General features: G+C 50.1%; 1 protein-coding gene across 4 annotated transcripts; it reads left to right on the top strand.

Annotated features, from left to right (window-relative positions):
- Positions 1–11,043: 11,043 nt before the first annotated feature.
- On the top strand, positions 11,044–22,534 carry ACKR3 (atypical chemokine receptor 3). 4 transcript variants are annotated; one of them, XM_041767007.1, is made up of 2 exons: positions 11,044–11,159; positions 20,566–22,534. In XM_041767007.1, exon 2 carries the CDS (start codon positions 20,592–20,594, stop codon positions 21,678–21,680), a length of 1,089 nt encoding a protein of 362 aa, XP_041622941.1. In that variant the 5' UTR covers positions 11,044–11,159; positions 20,566–20,591; the 3' UTR covers positions 21,681–22,534. The 4 variants fall into 4 exon arrangements, with proteins under 4 accessions (XP_041622941.1, XP_041622943.1, XP_041622942.1 ...); XM_041767009.1 differs by lacking the exon at positions 11,044–11,159 and adding an exon at positions 11,195–11,478; XM_041767008.1 differs by lacking the exon at positions 11,044–11,159 and adding an exon at positions 12,304–12,497.
- Positions 22,535–24,039: the final 1,505 nt, after the last annotated feature.

Below are 24,039 nucleotides of genomic sequence, written 5' to 3'. Positions count from 1 at the left end.
TCTTTGCCTTGGCTTGGTTATAGGAGTCAAGAATACCAACTCCACATTTCCTGACACTAAAAAAGAAAAAAAAAAAAAAAAGGCAGCCTGGTTGACTCAGTGGTTTAGTGCCGCCTTCAGCCCAGGGTGTGATCCTGGAGATCCGGGATCAAGTTCCACTTCGGGGGCCCTGCATGGAGCCTGCTTCTCCCTCTGCCTGTGCCTCTGCCTCTCTCTCTCTCTCTCTGTCTCTCATGAATAAAAAAATAAAATCTTAAAAAAAAAAAAGAAAAAAAGGCAAGGGTGTCATTGTCTCATTTCCTTGATACAGGGTTTCTGTAGAAGCTAATTTTTAAAAAATTTTTATTTATTTATGATAGTCACACATACACACACACACACACACACACACAGAGAGAGAGAGAGAGAGAGAAGGCAGAGACACAGGCAGAGGGAGAAGCAGGCTCCATGCACCGGGAGCCTGATGTAGGATTCGATCCCGGGTCTCCAGGATCGCACCCTGGGCCAAAGGCAGGCGCTAAACCGCTGCGCCACCCAGGGATCCCAAGCTAATATAATTTTAAATAGTAACTCTGGGAATTTGTTGTTAATAATGATTTTTAGAAAAAGCATATCTAGAAAATAAGATCTTGCTCCTCTTCATCTCTTCCATTTTCTTCCTGAGCAATTCAATCCTAAAGCAATTAAGTCCTTCCCACAGTGGGAAGCCGTGGAGACTCAGGATGGGATGAGCAGGGCATTCTCACAGGTCAGGCCTGTAGTGAGTGTTGGGGTCCAGAAAGAGTGAGGAGGATGTCCACATAAGGGGAAGGGGGATGACAAGGCCTCCCAAAGATGTCCACGTCTTTCATCCTCAAACACATCTTTTGTTCCTTCAAGCCTATGAATGTTACCTCTATGGCAAGATGTGATTGAGCTAAGGATCTTCTTTTTTAAAGATTTATTTATTTATTTATTATTTATGATAGACAGAGAGAGAGAGAGAAGCAGAGACATAGGAGGAGGGAGAAGCAGGCTCCATGCTGGGAGCCCGATGTGGGACTTGATCCCGGGACTCCAGGATCACACCCTGGTCCAAAGGCAGGTGCCAAACTGCTGAGCCACCCAGGGATCCCCCTGAGCTAAGGATCTTAAGATGGGGAGATTATCTGGATTATCCAGGTAGGTCCAATGTCATCACAGGGTCCTTATATAAGGGAGGCAGGAGATGAGAATCAGGAGTAGGAGTAGATGTGAGGACAGAACACGAGGTTGGAACAACATGGGAAAGGGGCCAAATTAAGGCCTGTGAGTGGCCTCTAGAGGCTGGAAAAAGCAGGAAGGTGTCTCCCTGAAGCCTTCAAAAGGGAAGAATCCCCACTGGAACAATGCTTTCAGGCTGATGATGTCAAAAATGTAAGAAAAGGTGATTTGTTACAGCAGCAACAGGGGGAATGATCAAATAAATCACCATAATAAGGGCAATGGAAGCCAGGATTGTCCCTGAGGAGAAGGGAGTTGCAGTACACATTAGCTGTAAGCACGTTTTGCACCCAGTTCTTGGCTTCTAAATACCACTACTAAGGCTCCTTGGAAGGCTGGTTCCCAGCTGGGTTAGAGAAAGTGCAAGTTGAGCCTGGATCATCTTCTTGTGCCAGGAAACAATGGAAGTTTCAAAAAAATGATGGAGGTATAGTAAAAGGACACAGATGCAGCTCCCAGTAGCCAAGTCAGGGAAAATCTGAGCTGCAAAATAAATACTGAGAGTAATGGAGTATAACTCACTGAGACAGGAAACCACAAGTTTGTACAAATATGAGTCAATAAATGAATGAATAAATGGAAAGTTTGAGGAAGAATGAAGTGTTTGCATAGATTCAAATGATCTACCCTCAAAATTACATAGGAGAAAAGAGTAACTCTAGTGGAAAAGCCTGACAGACTGTTCTGAATCAAGAGATCGGAGTGAACACCATCAGTAATGGAACAAATTGACACTGTTCACTGTTTGGGTGAACACACCCTCACTTCTGTGAAGCTCTCACCAAAAACATATAACCTGAACCTAATCAAAAGGAATCATCTGAGAGAAACTCAGATGGAAGGACAATCTATAAAATAATCAGCCTGTTATTTTCAGACAGTTCCAGGTTATAATTGTCAAGGAAAGTCTGAGAAAGTGTGCTGGACTGATCGAAATGGAAGAGACATAGCAGCTCAAAGCAACAGGATTCAGAGGATCCTTTCTCTGCAAAAGGGATTATTGGGATAATTGGCAAAACTGGAATGGGACTTGGAGGTGGGAATGCATCAGTGTTAACTTTCTGATTTTGATGGTTGCATTTGGATAAAGAAAGAGGATATCCCTATTTGTGAGACATGCACACTTAAGTATTTAGGGGGTGATGGGGCACCGTGCCAACAACTTAGGCTCAACTGGTTCATAGAGAAAAAGAGTTTTTGCCCCTCACTTGAATAGTTTCTGCAGGTTTTCAAGTATTTAAAAATAAAAATAGGGACACATGGGTGGTTCAGTTGGTTAAGTGTCTGACTCTTGATTTCGGCTCAGGTCATGATTTCAGGGTTGTGAGATTGAGGCCCACGTAGGACTCCATGCTCAGTGGGGAGTCTGCTTGAGATTGTCTCTCCTTCTCCCTCTGCCCCTCCCCCCATTCTCTCTCTCTCTCAAGTAAATAAATACTTGAAATACACGAAAAAAATAAAAACAGGAAGGAAGGAAAGAAAGAAAGAAGATAGGAACAATCGTCTCTTTTGCTAATTTGACACCACATGGTGTTTTAAGGTTTTTAGGGGTATTTTCAAACATAAGTGGAAATGAAAACATGTCACTTTATTGGCATATATGAAATTTGTAATCTCAAAACTCGAATCAGCTGAAATAATTTTTATTAGCTATATTCAGATATTTCTTTATCTTCAGGTTAGATATTTTTGGGCTGAATCATTTTTAGGCTTTGAAGCTAAAAATCTATATATTGAAGTTTGAGAAGTGTGAAATCACAGTACTTTAGAATGATGCCAAAGTTTCAGAAAAATGAGACTTGGTTTTGACCCGAGATGCTTGGTATCTCATTAAGCCCTCCATACTTTGATATACTCTCATGGCAGAAGTTTCCTGGACTCACTCAGAGATCAGAAAACATTCTTCTCTGTGTCAAACTTCACAACGAAGTGGAGAGAAAGCAATGCTTCACTCAGAACTTTCAATTCAATTTTTCCCCTTTTCTTAAAATTTAAAAGCTAAAATGAAAAATTTCAAACAGAGAACAGCAAGTAATATAAAGTATACCCATGTTCTCAACCAATAAGAGCTAACAAATGTGAATATTTTGCCTAAAGAAATAAAAAATACTGTAGAGACTGTAGGTACTCCTATGTATCACACCCCATCCCCTTTCTCTCTCCTTCTTCAGAGCAACCACTGTCTTCAAGTTGGTGTGTAACCTTTCTTACCTCTAGTTAGGCTTTTTGCATAGTCCCATAAATAATATGTACTTTATGTCAGTGCCTTAAAACTTTAAATAAATGGTGTTACTCTATGCTTACATTGTGTAACTTTTTTAAAATTGAGGTAAAATTTAATGAAAAGCACTCTTCAGTGAACAGGTGATATGATAAATATATACACCCAATGTAACCACTGACCTAATTAATAGGACATTGCCATCACCCCATTAGATTCCCTTACAGTTAATCTCTACCCCTCTAATAACAATTATTTGATTTTACTATGATATAGTAATATAATCATTCTTAACTTTTGCTGATTGCTATGGTGCCTTTGATGAATATTGACTGCATGTGAGTTCATTTTTAGAGTTTCTATTTTGCTCCCTTGCTCTATTTGCCTAGCATGCCAATACCATGCCAGATTGCTTGCCATGGCTTTATAGTAAGTCATGAAATCACAAAGTGAATCGTCCAACATTCTTCCATTTTGGGACAGTTTTAGTTATTTTGAACTCTTTTGAACTTCCATAAAAATGTAGAGATCAACTTGCCGATTTCTACAAAAGAATCTTCTGGGATTTTGATTAGAATGACATTGACTCGATAGACCAATTTGGGGAAAATTGGCAATTGAAGAGTATTGAATCCCCCTATCCATGAACATGGTATATCTCTCCATTTATTTTACTCTTCTTTCTCTGAGGACTGTGGTGATAGAGGTCTCATGTGTTTTTTGTTAAATTTATCCCTAGATATTTTTTGGATTTTGGTGCTATTATAAAAGAATTCTACAATTTTATTTTCTAATTGTTTGCTGCTGATACATAGAAATGCAATTGGCTTTTGTATACTGACTTTGTATTCTGACTCTTTTCTAAATTTACCATTTAGTTCTTAAAGTTCTTTTGCAGATTCATCAGGATTTTCCATGTAAATAATCACATCAACACTAATAAAGGCGATTTTACAACTTTGTAACCCGTATGTCTTCATTTTTCTTAATCTTCCTTATTGGCAATGGCTAGACCCACCAGTATAATGCTGAAAGGAAGTGGTGAAAATGGATATCTTCTCCTTCTTCTCACCATTAAGTATGATGTTAGTTTTAAGTATTCACAATGCCCTATTTCAAATTCATACATATCCTTATACCAAAGTGAAGAATTAAATCAAATAAAAATCATTCTACCTTTAGATTGCTGAAGGTTGTTATCACAAATTGATTTTGAGGGGATCCCTGGGTGGCACAGTGGTTTAGCGCCTGCCTTGGGCCCAGGGCGCGATCCTGGAGACCCGGGATCGAATCCCATGTCGGGCTCCCAGTGCATGGAGCCTGCTTCTCCCTCTGCCTGTGTCTCTGCCTCTCTCTCTCTCTCTCACTGTGTGCCTATCATAAATAATAAAATAAAATAAAATAAAATAAAATAAAATAAAATAAAATAAAATATAAACAAATTGATTTTGAATTTTTCAAATGCTTTATTTTGTGAACTTAGTGAATTATATTGATTTTCAAATGTTAAAACAGTCTTGCATTTCCAGGATGAGCCCCATTTAGTCATGGTATATATTATATTTGATTTGCTATTTTTTTGAAGGATTTTTATCCTTTTTTTTTTTTTTTTTTTGAAACAACATTTTATTGAGCTCTCCTCAGCCAACAAATCTATTCCAGCAGATTTTCTCTTCGCCCCAGGGCCTTCCCGACATGGGGGTGTGGCCAGCACTCCCCCTGCCGCCAGAGGAAGGCTCCAGGCTCCTTCCCTGCTGGGTGGTGGTGGCAGTGGCAGCACCCAGGCCACCTCAGGGGCTGAGGCCAGGAGAGCGGCCCAGCCAGGCCTTGGCGCGGGCAGTTAACCAGTAACGACCCCCGAGGTATAATGAGGGATATTGATTTATTATAGTCTTTTCTGCTAATGTTGGGTATTTCTGGTCTAGAGTCTTTATAAATAATACTACTATAAACATTCTTGTGTCTTTCATTTGGTGCAATGTATATACCTTGAAGTGTTACCTTGCAGTGAAATTGCTAGGTCATAGGTATGTGTATGTTCAACTTTAGTAAATACTGCCAAAATGGTTGTGCCAATTTACGCTTCCACCACTGGGGTATGTCCCTTGAACTGTGGGCTGTGAGCTATTTGCTGCTAGTCTTCAGAGAAGTAGGATTTGAAATTGAGAGTGAGAAACCATTTAGAAAAGTTTAAAGAAACGTGATATCCCTGTGATATGCAAAAACATGGTCAGCAACCTTGTGTGACAGGCTGCAGTATAGACATTTCACGTGTTGCACTTACTTGATGACACATAGTGGCAGGAGCTCCTCCCTAGTCATGCTCAATTGGACCATGTTTTGGTGTGCATTGCATTGGAAATCTAAAAAAGAAAAAAAGAAAGAAAGAAAGAAGGAAAGAAAGAAAGAAAAAAAAAGAAAAAAAAAACAACACTGGTCCTTCACCACATAGTCTGAGAAGCACTGGTGTGGGAGAATTTGGTGGCTCTACAGCCTTGCTAACATTCACTAATTTTCATCTTAGCCATTCTGGAGGTGTCTAGTTGTAAAGGCACCATGTTTTAATTTGTATTCTTCCCATGACTAAGGTAATGGCACACTTTTCATATCTTTAGGGGTCATAACTTTGTGTGAAGCACCTGTTCACATTTTTTGTCTATTTCAATGTATATATTTTAGGTCTTTCTAAAACATGTTTTGGGGTCCTTTCCTAACTGATCCTCTCAACCATTTCTATGAGGCAGAAGGTGAGGGAAATATGGGGGGGGATAAGAACCTGATTCAAAAGTGAGATTCTTATAAGTTTATTCATTCAGTTGATATTTATGAGCTCCAACTGTGTGCCAAGCACCCTGTTTGATGACAATGAGGGTATGGCAGTGAGCAGAGTAGCGACGTTCTTGCCCTCAAGGAATGCTGGTGGGGAGAAGACAAATAATAAACTGGAAACTTTGGGTGGCAATATGTTCTATGAAGTATATAGGATAATGACAGAGTAACTGTCATGGGCCAGAGCAGTGAAGGAAGATTTTTCTAAAAAAAATTATATTTAAGTCAGCATTAGAATTACAAGGAAATAACCATACAGCAGTCATTGGGAAGAGCATTCTAGGTAGAGAAAATGTCAGGTACTTGTTCCTGAGGCGGAAACAAGATAATCTGAGTATTAATTAGGGAGTATTCTCTTATTTGGGTCAAAATTGACATAAGAGGTGCCGTTGATGATTAGCACAGTGGACACTAGTGGCATTGCTCTTGGATGCATTCGACCTCCCTGTGTGTCTGTGTGTCCATTTAATGTGGGTTTACTGCCCAGGCTTGTGAGTGGAATGTATCTTTGAGAGACTGACCTCAGGTTCCCACAAGGTGGGAACAGGAAGATAGGGAGGCTACGTTCCCACCCGGAGGCCCCAATCCAGGGTTTGGAGGGTGTAGGAGTATGAAAGCCGGCACCCTGGCCTGCAGTGGGGGTGAAGTCAGGGTGTCCTGCAGGCTTCGAAGGCTCAGCTGCAGCTGAGACCTGGCCAGAATTGAACCTTTGGTTGTGTTTTTCCTTTCCTTGCTAGTTTCTTCTGGAGAACTTCTTTAATAAATGGGTTGCCCCGAATTCTCATCTGCGGTGCTGCTTTTAGGAAGCCCCACTTAAGACAGCCTGATCTATATTTTGCGATGGCTTTTCTTTTTTCTCTTTAAGAGTTTGTCCTCCTGTGGCACCAGATGATTGCTCGTGCTGTGAAGTCAGACAAACGTGGGTTTGAATCCCGTCCATTCACTAGCTTTGGGCAGGTTATCCACTCTGGGCCGTAGCTTCCTCACTTACAAAAGTGGGACAAAAATAGTGCCACTTTTATGGTCACCGTAGAGGTTAAATGAAAGAGTATAGGCAAAACACTTAGATCAGCAAAGAGCAAACACTCAGATTTAGCTATTATTATGAAACCTGTCTGGACTCTACCAAAGAGTTCATAAAATGTTACAAGCCTTGGGTTATATATCTTTTATTCCTTAAAAAAAAAAAAAAAAAAAAAACCCAAATGCGCTGTGTCACTGGAATTTGCTTTCCTGCCGGGACTGGGAGGAGAAGGAGAAGTAGCGGCTCTGGGACCTGTGAGGTGTCTCTTTTTTTTTTTTTAATTTTTTATTTTTTTATTTATGATAGTCACACACAGAGAGAGAGGCAGAGACACAGGTAGAGGGAGAAGCAGGCTCCATGCACTGGGAGCCCGACGTGGGATTCGATCCCGGGTCTCCAGGATCGCGCCCTGGGCCAAAGGCAGGCGCCAAACCACTGCGCCACCCAGGGATCCCTGTGAGGTGTCTCTAATGTGCATTCTTTCATTTAATCCTGAGAAGCACTTGGCAAGAATAGAAAGCTTTATTAGAATTCTTATTTTTTAAAAGATTGTATTTATTTATTTGAGGACAAAGAGAGAGGATAGGGAGGGGCTGAGGGAGAAGGAGAGAGAGAATTTTAAGCTGACTTTGCACTGAGCCTGGAGCCCAATGCCAGGCTCCATCCCACCACCCTGAGATCATGACCTAAGCGGAAATCAAGAATCAGAGGTTTCACCAGTTGAGCCACCCAGACACCCCTATTATAATTATTTTAAAGGTGGGAACTTCATATTCAAAAAGGCCAAGCTTCCTAAGGAGGCGTGGAGCCCAAGTCAGGAGGGACCCCAGGCTGGGGGAGCCTATCTCCTTGGGGGTGGCCTTCGTCTCACTTCTAGGATCTTCCTCCCCCCCGCCCAGAAGGGGCTTTGGGCTGTTGTTCAGGGGGGGATGTCTAGGGCTAGCTGAGACGACTGTCACCAGGCCGGGGCCTGGATGATGCAGCTTCTTCCAGGGGCGTGACTCCAGGCCTCGGTCATGCCTCGTGTGATACTCGAGGTGCGAATGAAGACCCAAGGTTGTGCAAAGTGAGCCTTCTGTCCTCAGGCCGATGGTGCCTCTGGGCACCTCAGGCCACGGTTGCAGCCGCCAGAATCCACGCTGACTCCCTTAGGAGTGGGCTCTCTTAGGAGCCCAGACGCAGCCTAGCAGGGCTCTGGCTGGCTCTCCAGGGTGCGTGCGCTTCTACGGGGTCTCAGGCTGTAGGCCCATTGGGTGGCCCCAAACCCTGCAAGAATAGAGGCTTCTATTATAAGGATTTTTTAAAATAATAATAAATTTATTTTTTATTGGTGTGGATTTTATCTGCAGGAAATCAGGTCAGAGGCCGAGAGTCCGCTGGGCCGCGTCCAAACTCCCAGGTGCAGGTTTACATGGGGAAGGAGGGGCAGGGGCGAGCTTGGCTGAAAACCACATCGCCCTGGGTCGCAGCCAGTCCTCAGGGCTAGAGAACCGGGTCCTGAGGCAGCTGGGACAATGCTAGGGACAGCTGCCCGGTCCTGCCTAAGCCTTTCCTGGAGGGGGGATGGGGGATGGGGTAACCAAACTCATTCCTCCCGAGCTCCCCGTGCTGTGCAATGCCTCCCTTCCAGAAGCCTCCTTCCCCAAAGCTGGGGGACTCCACCCACAGAAGCTTCCAAGAGATATTTTAGGGGCTGGGGCCCTGGGATCTGGTCCCCTTACAAAGCGGGGCTTACTCGACCTGTCATCCATCCCCACCCACCCCCAGACCCTGGAAGGGGGAAACTCTTTTCCCGTCCCGGGGTAGGGGCGGGGCTGGGGCGCACGCAGCGAGCTGGGGCGGAGTCAGGGGTGCTTTCAACCAGGCTAGGTTTTTTTTTTTTTTTTTTTTTCCTTAACAACGACTTTGGGTTTCCCTTCCTCCGGACTCGGGCGGGTCGGGTGCTGGCTCCCGCGCCCCGAGGGTGCCCAAGGAGACGCGCGCTCTCCAGAGGAGGGACCGTCAAGTTCATGGAAACCAGAAAGCGAAGCGCGTGCATCAGGGTCACAGAGGAGACCCCTGCTCGCGGGCCGGGGCGCACGTTTCCATCAGGCTCAGACACAGGGTCACGCACCAGAAGAAACCGGGACGGGACAGTCGTGGAAAAGCCTCTTGCGGTCGGTCCGCCCTAGGTCCTGGGCGTGCGCACCCGCTGCCCGCAGCGCTCGCCCCGCGCGCCCCGAGGTGGGGTTTGGGTGCCCGGGGACCGGGGCGCAGGGCAGGGCAGGGCGCGGGCCCCCCTCCCTCCGCGAGCCCCGGGGCAGCAGGTGCGCGCCCCGAGCTCGCCTTTGGTGTCCCGCCCAGGAGAAAAATGGGAAGCTTTGATCTCAGCAGAGTATTTCTTTTGTTAAGGGCTTTCTCCACACCCGGGCCTTGCAGCCTGCAGGGCAGTTTGACCTCCCCAGTCCCCCAGGCTTGGCATTTGGCTGTCTGCTGTTATTTTTAGCAAGATGTATAAAAAGAATCTCAAAAAGTTTGAGCTGGGGAGAAAGTGGGCCCATGCGGGTGCCTCCAGGCATATGCGCCCCATCGCGAACCCCACTAGAGGCAGAAAGCAGCCCAGAGCCCAAACGGTGCACTCAGGGCACCCTAGGGGAGAAAGCTCAGGGAGCACGGTGTTAAAAGTGAAAGTTCACATCCGTTGTTTTATGGGTCGATTTTTTTCTAAATAGGGTGTTCGAGGTGAAAACACATTCTTAGGTTGAATTGCACAGTGGGCAGAACTTTTAGGTACATACTTCTTGATAAGACTGTAGATCTCAGTAATAATAATAATAATAATAATAAAAACATTTGCTAAACTCATCTCAAAAAGAAAAAAAAGACTGTATCAAAAGGCATTTATGATACCTCTCAAGTGCGCCTAGCACTGGGCAGGCACTTGAGAACACGCATCATTTAGATTTTCAAGGACTTTGGACCCGAAATCCTTTACAAATAAAAGTATTCAAATAAAATCTTAAGATCCGTTTCCAAAAAATAAAATAAATAAAATAAAATAAAATAAAATAAAATAAAATAAAATAAAATGAAATAAAAATTAAAAAAAAAAATGTTTCCAAAGCTTTCCCCTCCACCCCGGTGGTCAGGGTACATAACATAGTGTGGATCCATCACTCATACCAAAAAAAAAAAAAAAAAAAAAAAAAAACCACCAAAAAAACCAAAACAGTTACTTCTGTTTTGGAGGAATTGACAAAGAAAAACCCAGGCCAAATAAATCAACACCGAAGTTCAGAAGGTCAGAGCAATTTGTCTTGGGAACAAAGTCTTCCCTGGAGCTAAGAGGCATTCAAAGGGACTCTGGGTGGTAATGGGATTATTAAAGATATACCTGGGACCAGATAAATATTTGATGATTTTGCAAAGCGCTAGGGTTTCTCTGCAGATTTTCTTCTGCTGACACATGTTCCCCTGTGGGGGCCGGACCTTGGGGCTTCATCAGACCTTTGCAAGCCAAGGGCGGCTGGGGTTTCCCCCAAGGGCGCTTTGTGAGGGTGCAGAGCTGGGGGGGGGGGAGGACAGATTGGGGTTTACAGAGAGGTGCGTGGGTGCGCGCGCGTGCATGCACGCTTGTGTGTGTGTGTGTGTGTGTGTGTGTGTGCACGTGTGCAAGGGGGAGGGCGGGGAGGGAGGGAGCAGATGCGGGTTACAAAGCTGCCACCTAGAGGCGCCTGCCTGCGGTGTATATAACGCGGGGCGGCCGCCGGGAGCTCAGTGCTGCAAACCGCTCAGCCCCGAGGCGGGGAGCCGAGGCCGCCGCTACCGCGCGCAGGGAGCCCCGAGCCCGAGCCCCGCCGCGAGGTAAGGCGACTGCTCCCCGCAGCCCGGCCTGCACCGAGGGGGGTGCACGGAGGTCAGGGCTTCCAGCCTGGAGCTAAGTGGTCCCCCCCGCCCCCCCAGCCCGGACTCCTGAGTCGCTGCGCTGGTGGCTGCAGGTCTGCTTCCCCAGAGCACGGCGCTGCGCGCTGCAAAGCGCCTTGCAAAGCGCCTTGCAAAGCCGGGGCCACCGCGCTCTGCTGCGGAAAGCAAGGGGCCGGGTGTCCTTAAGTCACGCGTGGAACCAGCGCTCCGTGCAGTGTGTTGGCTTTAGGCACCCAGAGCCGCGCGCGTTTCAGCTCGGGTAAGGGCAGGACGCAGCAGGAATGCGCACCGTCCATCCTGCTTGCCCGGGGTTGGCATCGGGCACGCCTGGCACCACTCACTGCTTGCCTCTTCCACGCGTGGGTCCTTGGGGGGGGGAAGGAAACAGATGGACTGGCCAGTACAAGTGTCATTGCAGGACGGGCTATGCTTGCTTGAGGGGGCATCCTTAAGGGAAGCCCCCCCCCCCCAAGGGTGCTGTGAATCTTTGTGATTCCAGAATGTATTTGAATCCAGGGCTCTGGGGCGGGAGGGAGCACCAGCTCCTGGGAGCCTGGAAGCTCCAAGGGTGAGTGTTAAAGGCAGCTCGGTCTTGGGTCTTGGATGGCTTCCTTGCTAATCTGATTTGAATATTTATTGTGCTCTGGGAAGGTAAGTGCAACTGGCAGTTGGGGGGGGGGGGGGGAAGGCACATGCACAAGTCTAGGATTTTTGTAATTTAAATATACCCTTCAGGTAAAACCTGACTTTTGTTGGATTTCGTTAGCATGCAGAAAGACTGGAGGGGTGACTGACAGTGAGAACTTTGGAGTGAGGTCAGGGGTGGGTGGTTAGCCAAGACTTGTAACTTCCAGAGAGAATGAGAAGTTGTAAAAGTCAGACTGGCTGGCTCCCCTGCGCTCCCTCCTCCTTTTCTGTCTCTCTTCCTCTTTTTCTTTCTTTCTTTCTTTCTTTCTTTCTTTCTTTCTTTCTTTCTTTCTTTCTTTCTTTCTTTCTTTCTTTCTTTCTTCTTTCTTTCTTTCTTTCTTTCTTTCTTCTTTCTCTTTCTTTTCTTTCTTTCTTTTTTCCTTCCTTCCTTCCTTCCTTCCTTCCTTCCTTCCTTCCTTCCTTCCTTCCTTCCTTCCTTCCTTTTTCTTTCTCTCAATTCACTTGCTCACGACAGGGATCATTAGGTTTTCCAGAAGTGCAGGAGGGGCCCCTGACATGGTTTACAGCTCTTTGAGGGGTATTCGGTGCGCTGACATCCCCTGAAACTTCATTCTGCAAAGTCTCAATGTGGTAACTTTTTCTTTTCTTTTTAAACGCAGATGCTGCCTTTGTGTCCTTTTATTTATTCCAGCAAAAATGCGGAGATCAAATAGGCTTGCCTAGAAAAGAAAGTGGAGGCTGCTGGGGTCTGTGCTTAACTTTCTATAGATTTTAAATGGATAAACTGCCTGTCCTTCCTCCCATCAGCGCACGAGCTTCCCCAGATGCAAAGCCTTTCTCTAAAGCAAACTTGCACATGGGAGCTCTAGCTTGGAAACAATTTGCTCTTTTTCCCCCCCAGTCTGTGCAATAAACACTTGAATGTGTGCACAATTGCTGAGCTGGATGCCCCAGCCTCCTGGGGATGGGGGTGGTGGTGGGTAAGGGTGAGGGTGATAGAGCAAAAGAAAATTGAGAAATGCCTGCATTTTGCTGCCCGTCCAATTTTTAAAAGTGGCATGCATTGCAATCATAGTTTGAAAAAAGTTCCAGAGAGTATAGCCAAGGCAACATGCTGGTGCTTAACTGAGTCAGGACTTTGGAGGTGAGTTTTCCCCTTATTAACAGCAAGTCCTGGGAGAATTGAGAAGGTATTATGGTTTCTAATCAGACCCAGAACAGGCAAAGTATAGGCTTTCTGGGTGAAAAAAAAAAAAATCCAAACAAAAAAACCTACTTAATCAGGAACAGTGGCTTTTTGTGTGCTCATCTAGGCAGAGGGGCTTCTGTTTTCAGGGAGGCGTGAGGGAGCTGGCTGGAGTTACTCAAACCTGAGACTGGCAGACGGTCACTCTAGAAACTCTAAGAGTAAACTGAGGGGGAGAAAAACCTTCAGGATTTCAGGACTTTAGATTTTTCTTAGTGGTTTTGCAGGGCGCAAACGGATTTTGGAACTAAAATGTACAGGGTTTGAACTTAGCTTTACTTTTAGGAAGAAGAATGGTCTTAGAGCACCTTTCTAGTTACACGCACGTAGGTAGAGTTTAGAGAGAAACTCAAGGCCAGGTCACGGAAAGTGCTGTTCAAGTCCAGAAAATTGTAGTCTTGGGACACACAGTTTCTATTAAGAGTAAAAACAAACAAAAAGAGAGAGAGAGAGAGAGAGGGAGGGAGGGAGGGAGAGAAGAAAAGGAAAAATAGAATTATCTGATTCTGTATTTGATGGTTTCTACAGGGAATATTTGATGTTTGTTTTTTTAACCGAAGAATCTAGTGATTTAGAATTGGTGAAAAAAGTACATGCTTTCCTGATGAAAGGGAGGAGGGGAGTAAATATTTTTATTGTGAACATTTTGCTGAGCCACAGGTAGGTTTGGAGCCGACTCTGTTTTGTTCCTAGTGCTTAAAGGGTGGAGGGACTGGGAGTCACCCGGGTGGCTTCGGTCCGCCGGCCGTTGGCTAAGGGACAGCTAGAGGAGCAGTGGGCAGCATGGAGGACCCTGGGTCAGGGGGGCTGTGTCAGCCAGATAGCCAGCATCTTCACATTTTCTAATCGTAACAAATACCTTTGTGGGGCTCTTCCCCGAGTTTTATTAGAAGAGTCCAAGATTGAGTAGCCTTCTCCTGGGAACTCTATTGTGTCTGGCCGAGAGCCTGGCTGACCTCCCACTGCCTCGTCCAGGTCCTGAGCTGGGTGGGAACTGGGGTTCTGGTTACACCCGGCCAACCCAGACGGCAGCCTTTGTGACGTGGATCTTTGGATCTGCCCTTCTGGGCACAGCACGGCCTCCCTGTGGGCAGCTGAGCACAATAGACCAGATCGGGTTTCTGGATGTGGGGTTCCTTTTCTCCCCCAAATATTTAAAAGTGGGCGAGGATGCCCCACCCCATGTGTTAACAGGAAGTAGGTTGAGGACTCCAGGGATAAGGGACCTATATATGACTCAGGGTAGGGAGTTTTTTTCCCCTCTTTTCCTCTTTATTATTATTATTATTATTTGAGTTTTCTAATGATTTAGAGCCATTCCTTGCTTGTGTGAAATAATTCGTAGTCTGCAACTGAATGTGCAGTCAAGACACATTCTGTTTGCTTGGCACTGGGGGACAGACCATTCCCCAGTCTGCTGTCAGCCCTAGCAGATGGCTGCAGGGAGCCTGCCAGGGCTGAAGCTTTTCTGGACTTGCCCATAGATTTAATGCAGCATCTGTAAAAACAAAAACAAAAACAACCCCAAAAAACCAAAAAGCAAACAAATAAAACCCTGACCCCAGTGATGGGCAATTGCCTAATGATTTTTTTAGATGTGGTGTGAGTTCTCCTGACCTGAACTGCATGCCAACTAGACTGGCAAAGAGGCCAGAGCATGGCTGCCACTGGGTGAAGTCTCTGGAAAAGTTGGGGAAGTGGGGAGGGCCGTTGTTAGCCACAAACCGAGATACGCGGCTCTCTTCTCCTGGCCTGGCCTCAGTGTGCAGGTGTGCAGCAGCGGGAGGCTGAGCAAGGTGATCGTTTGAACAACAGTGAACTGCTCCGGGAAATTCCATCCTGGAGGACACAGGTCCCAAACCACAGAAGGCCAATAAGAAAGGTCACCTGTAGGCAGAGGTCCTAAGGAGCCCCAAGGCCCAGGAGGACCCTCACTGTGCGACCTGGTACCCAGTCCTGGTCGGCTGGTCCCATGCAATCTTACCTGCACCAGTGGGGACTGGGAGCAAGCACGTTCCTGCGGCCTGTTTGCACCCTGCCGCCAGAGGCCCCCACTGCATGCCTTCTACCCAGTTTGTGTCCCCTCCACCCTCAAGAGCCTTTTTTTGCCACAAGCTGCTCCCTTGCTCAAAACCTTTACGGCTCTGTGTGGGCAGGCCCAGCCTGACTCCCTCACTCCCTGTACCCCTGCCCCTGACTCTTGTCACCTGCTACCGTTCCTTTGTGGGGAGCTTGGCCTCAGCCTCGCCTGGTGACCCTCTCCATGGTCTCTATCATTGATCATCTCACCCCTGCATTCCTCCCTGATGACCCCCATAAACCACGTGAGTGGGAATTCCTCACCCTCTGCTCCAGGGGCACCCACCACTGCCCTGCTGCCTTCTTGCCCTTCTCAGTTGGCTGGTGAGTCCTTGAGGATGGTGCATGGAGGTTCTGCTCTTCGACCTCCAGAGCAGTGCTCCCCTCATGGGAGGCTCCACAGACATTTGGGGCATGAAAAGGGTGATCTTTGTCTCAGTTCGATGAGGGGGGGTGGTTCAGAAGAGTCTCTTCTGGACTCCTGTTCCAGTGATGGCCTCAGACCACTGGGCTTGGTGCAGCCTGATGATCACTATTGACTTCTTGACTGTGGACACCCTGAACCCCTGTATTGTACTGGCTTCATGCAAAGATGAAGACGTCGTAGGGGTGCAGGGCTTGGGCAGGAAGAACATGGAGAAGTGGAAAAGCAGTGACACATAATAGAGCTGTGTGGCCTGGGTAGGGGACCAGAGGGAGAAACAGGATGCGCTGATTGGTGTAGGAGCAGCTAAGGGGCTGGTGCGGAATGATCTTCCTGTCTGCGATGGGAATTTGCAAACATGCCGAAGGCAGTTACGGTGCAGGCCAGCCAGAGGCCTGACTGCTTGGCAGTCTCTGTCACGGAGGGCCTGGCTCCGGCCCGTGAGCGGGCGGTTTACTGCAGGCCGACTGCCCCCCTGCACACTGACCTCGGGGCCTTCTAATTCTGGCTTGACCCCCAGCCCCCCGGGTGAGCTCAGGCCACCGTTGGGAGGCAGCGAAATCTCACACCACCACGTGCTGCACCTCAGTCGCTGTCAGGGATCCTTGGCGGATGCACATGCACCTGAGGAATGAGAGGCACATCTCCGGGAAAGGTCCTCCAAGTGACCACAAGGAGCCCCTCTGCCCCCCAGGAACGGGAGGGTGGCTGAGGCCCTGTGCAGACCCCAGGCGCAGGCCGTGGTCCCGGCGATGCTCCCAGGGTCCGGGTGCGGGACGGGGAGTCGAGAGACCGGGAGCCCTGGCGAGAGGAGCGGTCGGCGGGGCTCAGGGTGTGTGGGGGAGTCGGGGGTGCCCAGCGCCCTAGGACGACGGAACTGGATCCGTCACTGTTCTGTGAACCCTCCCTCCATCAAAATCTAAAATCTCCGTCATTCTTGATGTCAGATAAATAATACAGAAGTTTATAGAGTAGAATCTACAAGCTCTGGCCCCAGGCTGGCGGGATGGAGTTGGGGCTTTCCTCCAGCAGAGGGGACCGGAGCGGCTGGGATGAGGGGTGTCCCCGGGCCGGGGTGGTCTTCAGACGGCTTGGACTCCTGGGAGTGCGGTCCGCCGGCTGTGTCCTGCGTTCGCTGGAGGGCAGCTGGGCCTCCGGTGCTGGGCGCTCTGGGCTGTCGCTCGCTGGCCGCCCCCTCACCCCTCCACCCTCGGGTTTTGTCGCCAGCCTGTGGAAACCAGGGGGGCCTGGGTAGACACTCCGTAGCTTGCCCTATCCGTGGCTGTGAGAGGGCCGCTTGTTAAGATCTCGGCCAGCAGATTAGGAAGGTCCTTTTTCCGGGGGCGGCTGCACACCATCGGCGGGATGGGGACGGCCCCAGCCCTCCTGGACCCTGGTTTGTGCCCACGGGCCTTTGCTGCAGACCACATGGGACATAAGATGAGGTTGTCTTTGTCAAATCATATTCTTCTCTGGAAACGGCCTTTGATTGTTTCCAAAACCAAATGCATGAAAAATTCTGAAATGATGGGGCAGGGGGCTAAGCTGTTGTGAGTTCGGTTTCCCAAATCCAAATCCTCTGTCTGGATTTGCAGGGCCTCTGAAGACTGTGCTTTGTTTCAGCTCCTCTCTGTCTCCCTCCTCCTCTTGGCCACGAAAGCCGCCCCACCCTGGGAGGGGGTGCCGGGGGTCCTCCCTGGGGGAGGCAGTGGCCAGGGCCCCGGCTTCGGCCCTCAGCTCCCGGGCTGATGGGTGGTGGAAGATCACCTACTGCTGGGCCAGCGGACTTGCCCGCTCCAGCCGGGAGCCCCGAAGCCTCTGCCCTCCCCTTCGGCCCTGGCTGGAAGAGCCCCACTGTGGCCCAGGGAGGGAGGGGGGCCAGAGGCTCAGTGATCACTAATCAGGTTTCCATTGCCCAGAGGGCAGAGGAGGAAACCAAGGATGGGCCCTGAGCCCTCCCTGCGCCATGGTTGGAGCGGTTGGCAGCTCCAGAGGGTCAGTCTGGACAACTTGATTCTATTTTTTTTTTTGGAAGATTTTATTTATTTATTCATGAGACAGAGACAGAGAGAGAGAGAGGCAGAGACACAGGCAGAGGGAAAAGCAGGCTCCATGCAGGGAGCCCGATGGGGGACTCCATCCCAGGACCCCGGGGTCACACCCTGAGCCGAAGGCAGATGCTCAGCTGCTGAGCCCCCCAGGCGCCCTGATCTGGACATCTTGACCTAGTAATTTCCAAAAGAGTGGGGTGTGAGAGGCACGTAGCTTCTCATACAACCTTGGCCCTGCAGGGGTCCAGCTGTCCACACTGAACAGTGCCCGGCGCCTTCCGCTAAGCGGCACAGGAGGCCCGAGCTCACTCCCTGTCTCATTGTGGTGAGCAAAGAGCTGGGGTTGCTTGGACCCCGTCAGGCTAACAGGGCTGGGGCGCATTCCTTCCTCTCTGGCCCCGTGACGGCTCTGTGGCTGTGTCTGCCCCTGCCTTATGGGGCTGGGGAGGGGCCCTGCCTGGCCTGGGCCCCCCTCTGCCCGGCTGTGCCCTCCAGCACAGCCCCTCCGCTCTACAGGGACTGTGGGGTCAGGTGAGGTCATGAGGCCAAAGTGCTTTATAAACCAGCCCATGCTGCAGATGTGCTTCATGTTAAGGAAATGGGGGGATTAAGGGGCTCGCCACATTGAACCATATATAGGAGAGCCGAGCTGAAATCCTTGCTTTGTTCTCTTCTGGGGCTGGGGGCTTCGTGGGATGGGGAGAGGAGGGCCAGCTGCAGGCGGGTTAGTGGCCGGGTGGGGGCGAGGTGGCAGGAGTAGCTTCAGAGCACGGGCCGGGGCTGGCTGCCCACCTTGAGGCCAGTCCAGGTGGTCAGGGAGCTGTGGATCCTCGAGGGCATCCTCTGCTGCCCCTTGGACCCATGGGCTTTGGGGCTCCGCAAGCTGCCGCTTAGGACGAGGCGGTCCGAAGTCTCATAACGTGACAGTTTCCTTTGTCCTAAACATGGTCATGCTGAGTCTCCCTGGGTGCCCTCCTCTGCTGGTGTGTCTGGTCTTGCACAAGGCGGTGGTCACAGGGCATGGGCTCCTCCTGGTGGGGTACCCTCTGGGCCCAGCAGCTGCCGGCACCTCCAGGGAGGCCCAGCCTCCTCCCCTCAGTAGCGGGGCCCCGGGGACCTGGTGAGGTTCCCCTCGGGAGAGGGACCAGTGGCCACTTTCAACCCCCAGAGGAGAACTGCCCAGAAGAAGCCTGCAGGTGATGTCTGCTACCTGAGATTTAGGATTAGGTCAGGTGCTATGTGTTTCGAGGCTCAGGAGCCGGTCCTGGGAGACCAGGGAGCATCTCACTTGTCAGGGCTCCTGTGCATTTATCCTGAAGGCCAACATAGCAGACTGCCTGTCTCCGTGCACCCCTCTGTCTCCCTCCGGGCGGGGACGTGCATTACTTAGGCAGTGAGACTTGGTTTCAAACGTGGAGCAAGAATTAAGGGGGGGAGGGAGCTACAGGCCACCTGCTGTGTGCTAGATTCCGGTTTGGGCCCTTTGGTTCTTGGGCGCCTCTGGGAGATGGTGCCGGTGTCTCGAGGATGCAGCCAGAGGCAGGTTAGTGAGTCTCAGGTTCAACGCCGGTGAGCAAAGAGTCAGGATTCCCACCTAGGAAGGTCCGGTCTCGGGGTGGCTGGTTTTCCCGGCTGTGTGTCCTCATACCGTTAGCGTAGCCACCTGGGCGCTGACCTGTGGACCGGTGTGGCCCATCCTCCAGGGAGTTCTGTGTGACCTGGAATCCACGTTAAATGAACTTGGCGCAGAAGCTCGACTTGGGGTCAGTTATTACCTGTGACATGTGAGAAGGAAGGACAACCGCATTCCTCTGCGAGGTCACTCTCCGCAGGGCGTCCTTGTTCCCATGGTCGCACAGTGGGCTGCCCATCCAGGGCCGTGTCCTGGTGGGGTTTCAGGGCCCTCCAGTGGCTGGGGCAGCAGTAGAAGACAGCCCCTGGAAGCTCTCCTAGCCGGTGCATTTGGGGAGAAATGATCATTTCTAGGCACAGGGGTACTTCAGAGCTGATTTCTCTGTTAATATCAAAATGGTGACAGTTCAGAGTGTTGGCCTCACGTCAGGTCAGCAGGAAAGACAGTGGAGACCATTGTCTGCCCCTCCAGAGCTGCAGCAGGTGGTGATTTTTGTGCCCTGGGTCTTGGCACAAGCTGCTCTTGAAGCAGTTGGGTTAATGAAAGAAGGAGACACGAGGCAGTGGCCCACAGTGCCAGACAGCTGGTTGGTTGCCCTTAGTTGAAAATCCCACGGCAAACCCAGGGTCTCCGGGGGGTGGGGGGCTTGCGGCGGCAGCCAGGCTGCAGGGCTGACCGTGTCTCACGTCTCACGTGGTCTTCGTGATGGCGAACTGAAGGTGGCCTGTTCGACCCGGCTTTACATGCACGTTTTGCAGGAAGGTAAAAAAGCAGTGAGTCACATTTTGGATGCGCGCTTGGAATCTGAAGCCCTCTCGTTAAGACACCAGAGCAGGACACCGGGGCCAGAGCAGTGCCAGGAACAGATGGTCGCTGCTGCCGTTCTCTGGGGCACGGGGAAGGTGGCTCCAGTGTCCCCTGCTGAGAATGAGCGAGGCGTCAGCGTCGCTGTGGCTGTCAGACGTACCCCCCGGCCCCTGGTCCGGGCTGATCTCACGCTGCGGGCACAGCCGGGCTGGTGAGGTCTTGAGATCACAGCCGTAAGAAGGTAGAGAAGGCGGTGCCCCTCTCACTCGGGCACCGCAGGGGCTTAGATGCTGGGCGTGTGTCCTGTCGTCGTTCTGCTGCTTCCTTTTCTCCTTTGGGTGGAAGACGCCACGAGTGAAGCAGAGCGGCTGAGCGTGTGGAGCGCTGCCAGGGCGCCTGCCGTGTTCCCCGGTGAACCCCCTTTTCCATTCCGTCCTTTCTGTTTCATTCCCGCGTAGGCCGTTCGCCGGCTGCCCGCAGCACCATGGATCTGCACCTCTTCGACTACGCCGAGCCAGGCAACTTCTCCGACATGAGCTGGCCGTGCAACAGCAGCGACTGCATCGTCGTCGACACCGTGCTGTGCCCCAACATGCCCAACAAAAGCGTGCTGCTGTACACGCTGTCCTTCATTTACATCTTCATCTTCGTGATCGGCATGATCGCCAACTCCGTGGTGGTCTGGGTGAACATCCAGGCCAAGACCACCGGCTACGACACGCACTGCTACATCCTCAACCTGGCCATCGCCGACCTGTGGGTGGTCGTCACCATCCCCGTCTGGGTGGTCAGCCTCGTGCAGCATAACCAGTGGCCCATGGGGGAGCTCACCTGCAAGATCACGCACCTCATCTTCTCCATCAACCTGTTCGGCAGCATCTTCTTCCTCACGTGCATGAGCGTGGACCGCTACCTCTCCATCACCTACTTCGCCAGCACGTCGAGCCGCAGGAAGAAGGTGGTTCGCCGCGCCGTCTGCGTCCTGGTGTGGCTGCTGGCCTTCTGCGTGTCCCTGCCCGACACCTACTACCTGAAGACCGTCACGTCGGCGTCCAACAACGAGACCTACTGCCGCTCCTTCTACCCCGAGCACAGCGTCAAGGAGTGGCTCATCAGCATGGAGCTGGTCTCGGTGGTCCTGGGCTTCGCCATCCCCTTCTGCGTCATCGCCGTCTTCTACTGCCTGCTGGCCCGCGCCATCTCCGCGTCCAGCGACCAGGAGAAGCAGAGCAGCCGAAAGATCATCTTCTCCTACGTCGTGGTCTTCCTCGTGTGCTGGCTCCCCTACCACGTGGTGGTGCTCCTGGACATCTTCTCCATCCTTCACTACATCCCCTTCACCTGCCAGCTGGAGAACTTCCTCTTCACGGCTCTGCACGTCACGCAGTGCCTGTCTCTGGTGCACTGCTGCGTCAACCCCGTGCTCTACAGCTTCATCAACCGTAACTACAGATACGAGCTGATGAAGGCCTTCATCTTTAAGTACTCGGCCAAGACGGGTCTCACCAAGCTCATCGATGCCTCCAGGGTGTCGGAGACAGAGTACTCCGCCTTGGAGCAAAACGCCAAGTGACGGGCCCCGCGGGGCCTCGGGGACAAGCGTGCGCGCTTCCTACACGGCGCTGGGTTGCATCGTTTCCAAGAGTTAAAGCAAGGCGCCTTCGGGGCTTGAGGCCTGAGTCGCGCGAAGTGGGGAAGCAGGTGCCACCGTGGGCCCTTCTCCTCTTTGTCCGGCTGCCGGGGTGGCTGTCACGGGGCCGTGCGTCCTGACGGCGTGGGCCGTGCTGCGTGACCCTACTACTTACTCGTCCAAGCCGGTTGCGCGGCGGGCTCGCCTGCACTTCTGTAAAATAGGACTTTTCTGTGTTCCCTGGAGGTTTTACTTGGTGACTTGTATTTAAGTTTTAAGACTTTATTTTCTCATTATCGGCGTACCTTATAAATGTACTTGAAAGTTTAAATATATTTTATAAATATCGTATGGGCGCTGTAACATACGATACATATACATACGCTGACATATATTCAGAGCGTTGTAGTTTTAAGACTAGTTTGATTTCAGTTTTGACTAAGGATGACATTAATTGTTAGCTGTTTTGAAATTTTATATATATATATATATAAATATAAATATATAAATATATAAATATATGCCAGTCTGGGCTGAAATGTTTTATTTACGATAGTTTTATATCTGTGTGGTGCTTTGCTACCCGCATGGGATATGGGACAAGAAGGACGCTGTAAAGCAGTTTGTGATATTAATTGTATCGTAAAGTTACATTAAAAGAGCGAAACGAAGCGGAACCTCTCCAGGCTGCAGCGCCGCGCACAAAGTTGAACAGTCTTATTTCGGAGAGTTCTCTCAATTTGTAAGTTATTTTTCTTTTTTTTTTTTTTAAATAAAGATTTGTTTTTCCTAAAAAAGGCATCTGCGTCTCAGTGTTAGAAGCATGTTTGGCATTTAGGTGGCATGTGTGGTAATAACAGTACAAATATATACGGCACGACGGGTTGTCCTAATATGTATAAGAGAAAGGCGCCACCATAAAGGCAAAACCCCAGGGGTTCACTTGTGGAAATGACATAAAGGGGAAAACATTCGAGCGTATTGAGGGTTTGGGTTATTTATTTATTTATTTTTGAATTTTTTTTTAAAAAAATTATCTATTTATTCGTGAGAGATGCAGAGAGAGAGAGAGAGAGAGGCAGAAACAGGCAGAGGAGAAGCAGGCTCCCTGTGGGGAGCCCGATGGGGGACTCGATCCCAGGACCCCGGGATCACGCCCTGGGCTGAAGGCAGATGCTCAACCCCTGAGCCACCCAGGCCTTTTGGATTTGGCTTTTTGTTTTGTTTTGTTTTTTTAATGTCATGCAATGTATTTGGGGGGAAGAGGTGGTTGGGAGGTGTGGCTTTCGAGACCACATTAGTGCTGGGAGGTTCTCACCTGCTGTTGGCCCGGAATCGTTCAGGGCTCAGGACTCCTGTCGTTGTGCATGACCCTGTGTGCTCCCAGGGCCACATGTCACAGCCCCTTGACGCTCCCCTGCTAAGGTCCTGTGGTTTAAGTCCTGCTTTCTCTTTCTGCATACGGGACAAACTCTTCATTTAAAAGATAAAACCAATCAGGGACCCTCTTCTTGAGGCCATGGGGTGAGCGAATCGGCAGCCTGGGCATTACCAAGTAATTCCCCCTTGATGAGTGGCTCGAAAGAGCACTTTGAGAATGGCCCATTCTGCTGTGCCCTCACCCGCCCTCTGTGGGACCACAGAGTGGTGGAGACCTTAGCGGGCAGGTGCGTCCGGGCGGGATCTGAGGGGGAGGACCCGGCTCCCCAAAGCTGCCCTTAGCATCTCCACCTCCGATGGGACTGATGCGGGTGGAGAGCTATTTGCCAACACAAGGGTGGACCCCGGCCAGGAGCTCCACTCTCCCCTGTGGGTTTGGGGGCTGCTACTATATAGGAAAGTCCCTGTGCATGTTGGCTCACCCATAGACTCGCGGTGGGCTACCCCCCCCAGCAGGCCCCTAGGGCCCACGGACCGAGCCTGCTGCGGTGGGGGGTGGGGAGCTCCTATTTCCTCAAAGGGCTTGTAGCTGACACTTTTGAAACCAGGGTTATAAATTAAATATCTAAATATCTGCTTGATGCACACACGTTCTCAGGTGTGTGTGCGCCTTGCCTTGTTCCAAATAGGATTCCGGTTGGATGACAGTAGTGTAGTTAGTGGGACAGCAGCCCAACCACAGGTGAGGATCCCAAGAGCCAGGACGAGCGAGAGCAGGATGGCACGGCGAAGCCAGTGAGTCATGCCCCCAGACACATGTTCCTGACCATAGGAAGGGATTGCAGCTTGCTCCCAGCTTCCTGGGGGTCTAAGCTCAGAGAGAAACACACTCACCACGTAGTAAATTCGAGCCCTAAGCTCA

The sequence above is a fragment of the Vulpes lagopus genome, chromosome 8 (genome assembly GCF_018345385.1).
Source record: "Vulpes lagopus strain Blue_001 chromosome 8, ASM1834538v1, whole genome shotgun sequence".
Taxonomy (NCBI): domain Eukaryota; kingdom Metazoa; phylum Chordata; class Mammalia; order Carnivora; family Canidae; genus Vulpes; species Vulpes lagopus.
This window is presented reverse-complemented; position numbering and strand designations above follow the sequence as displayed.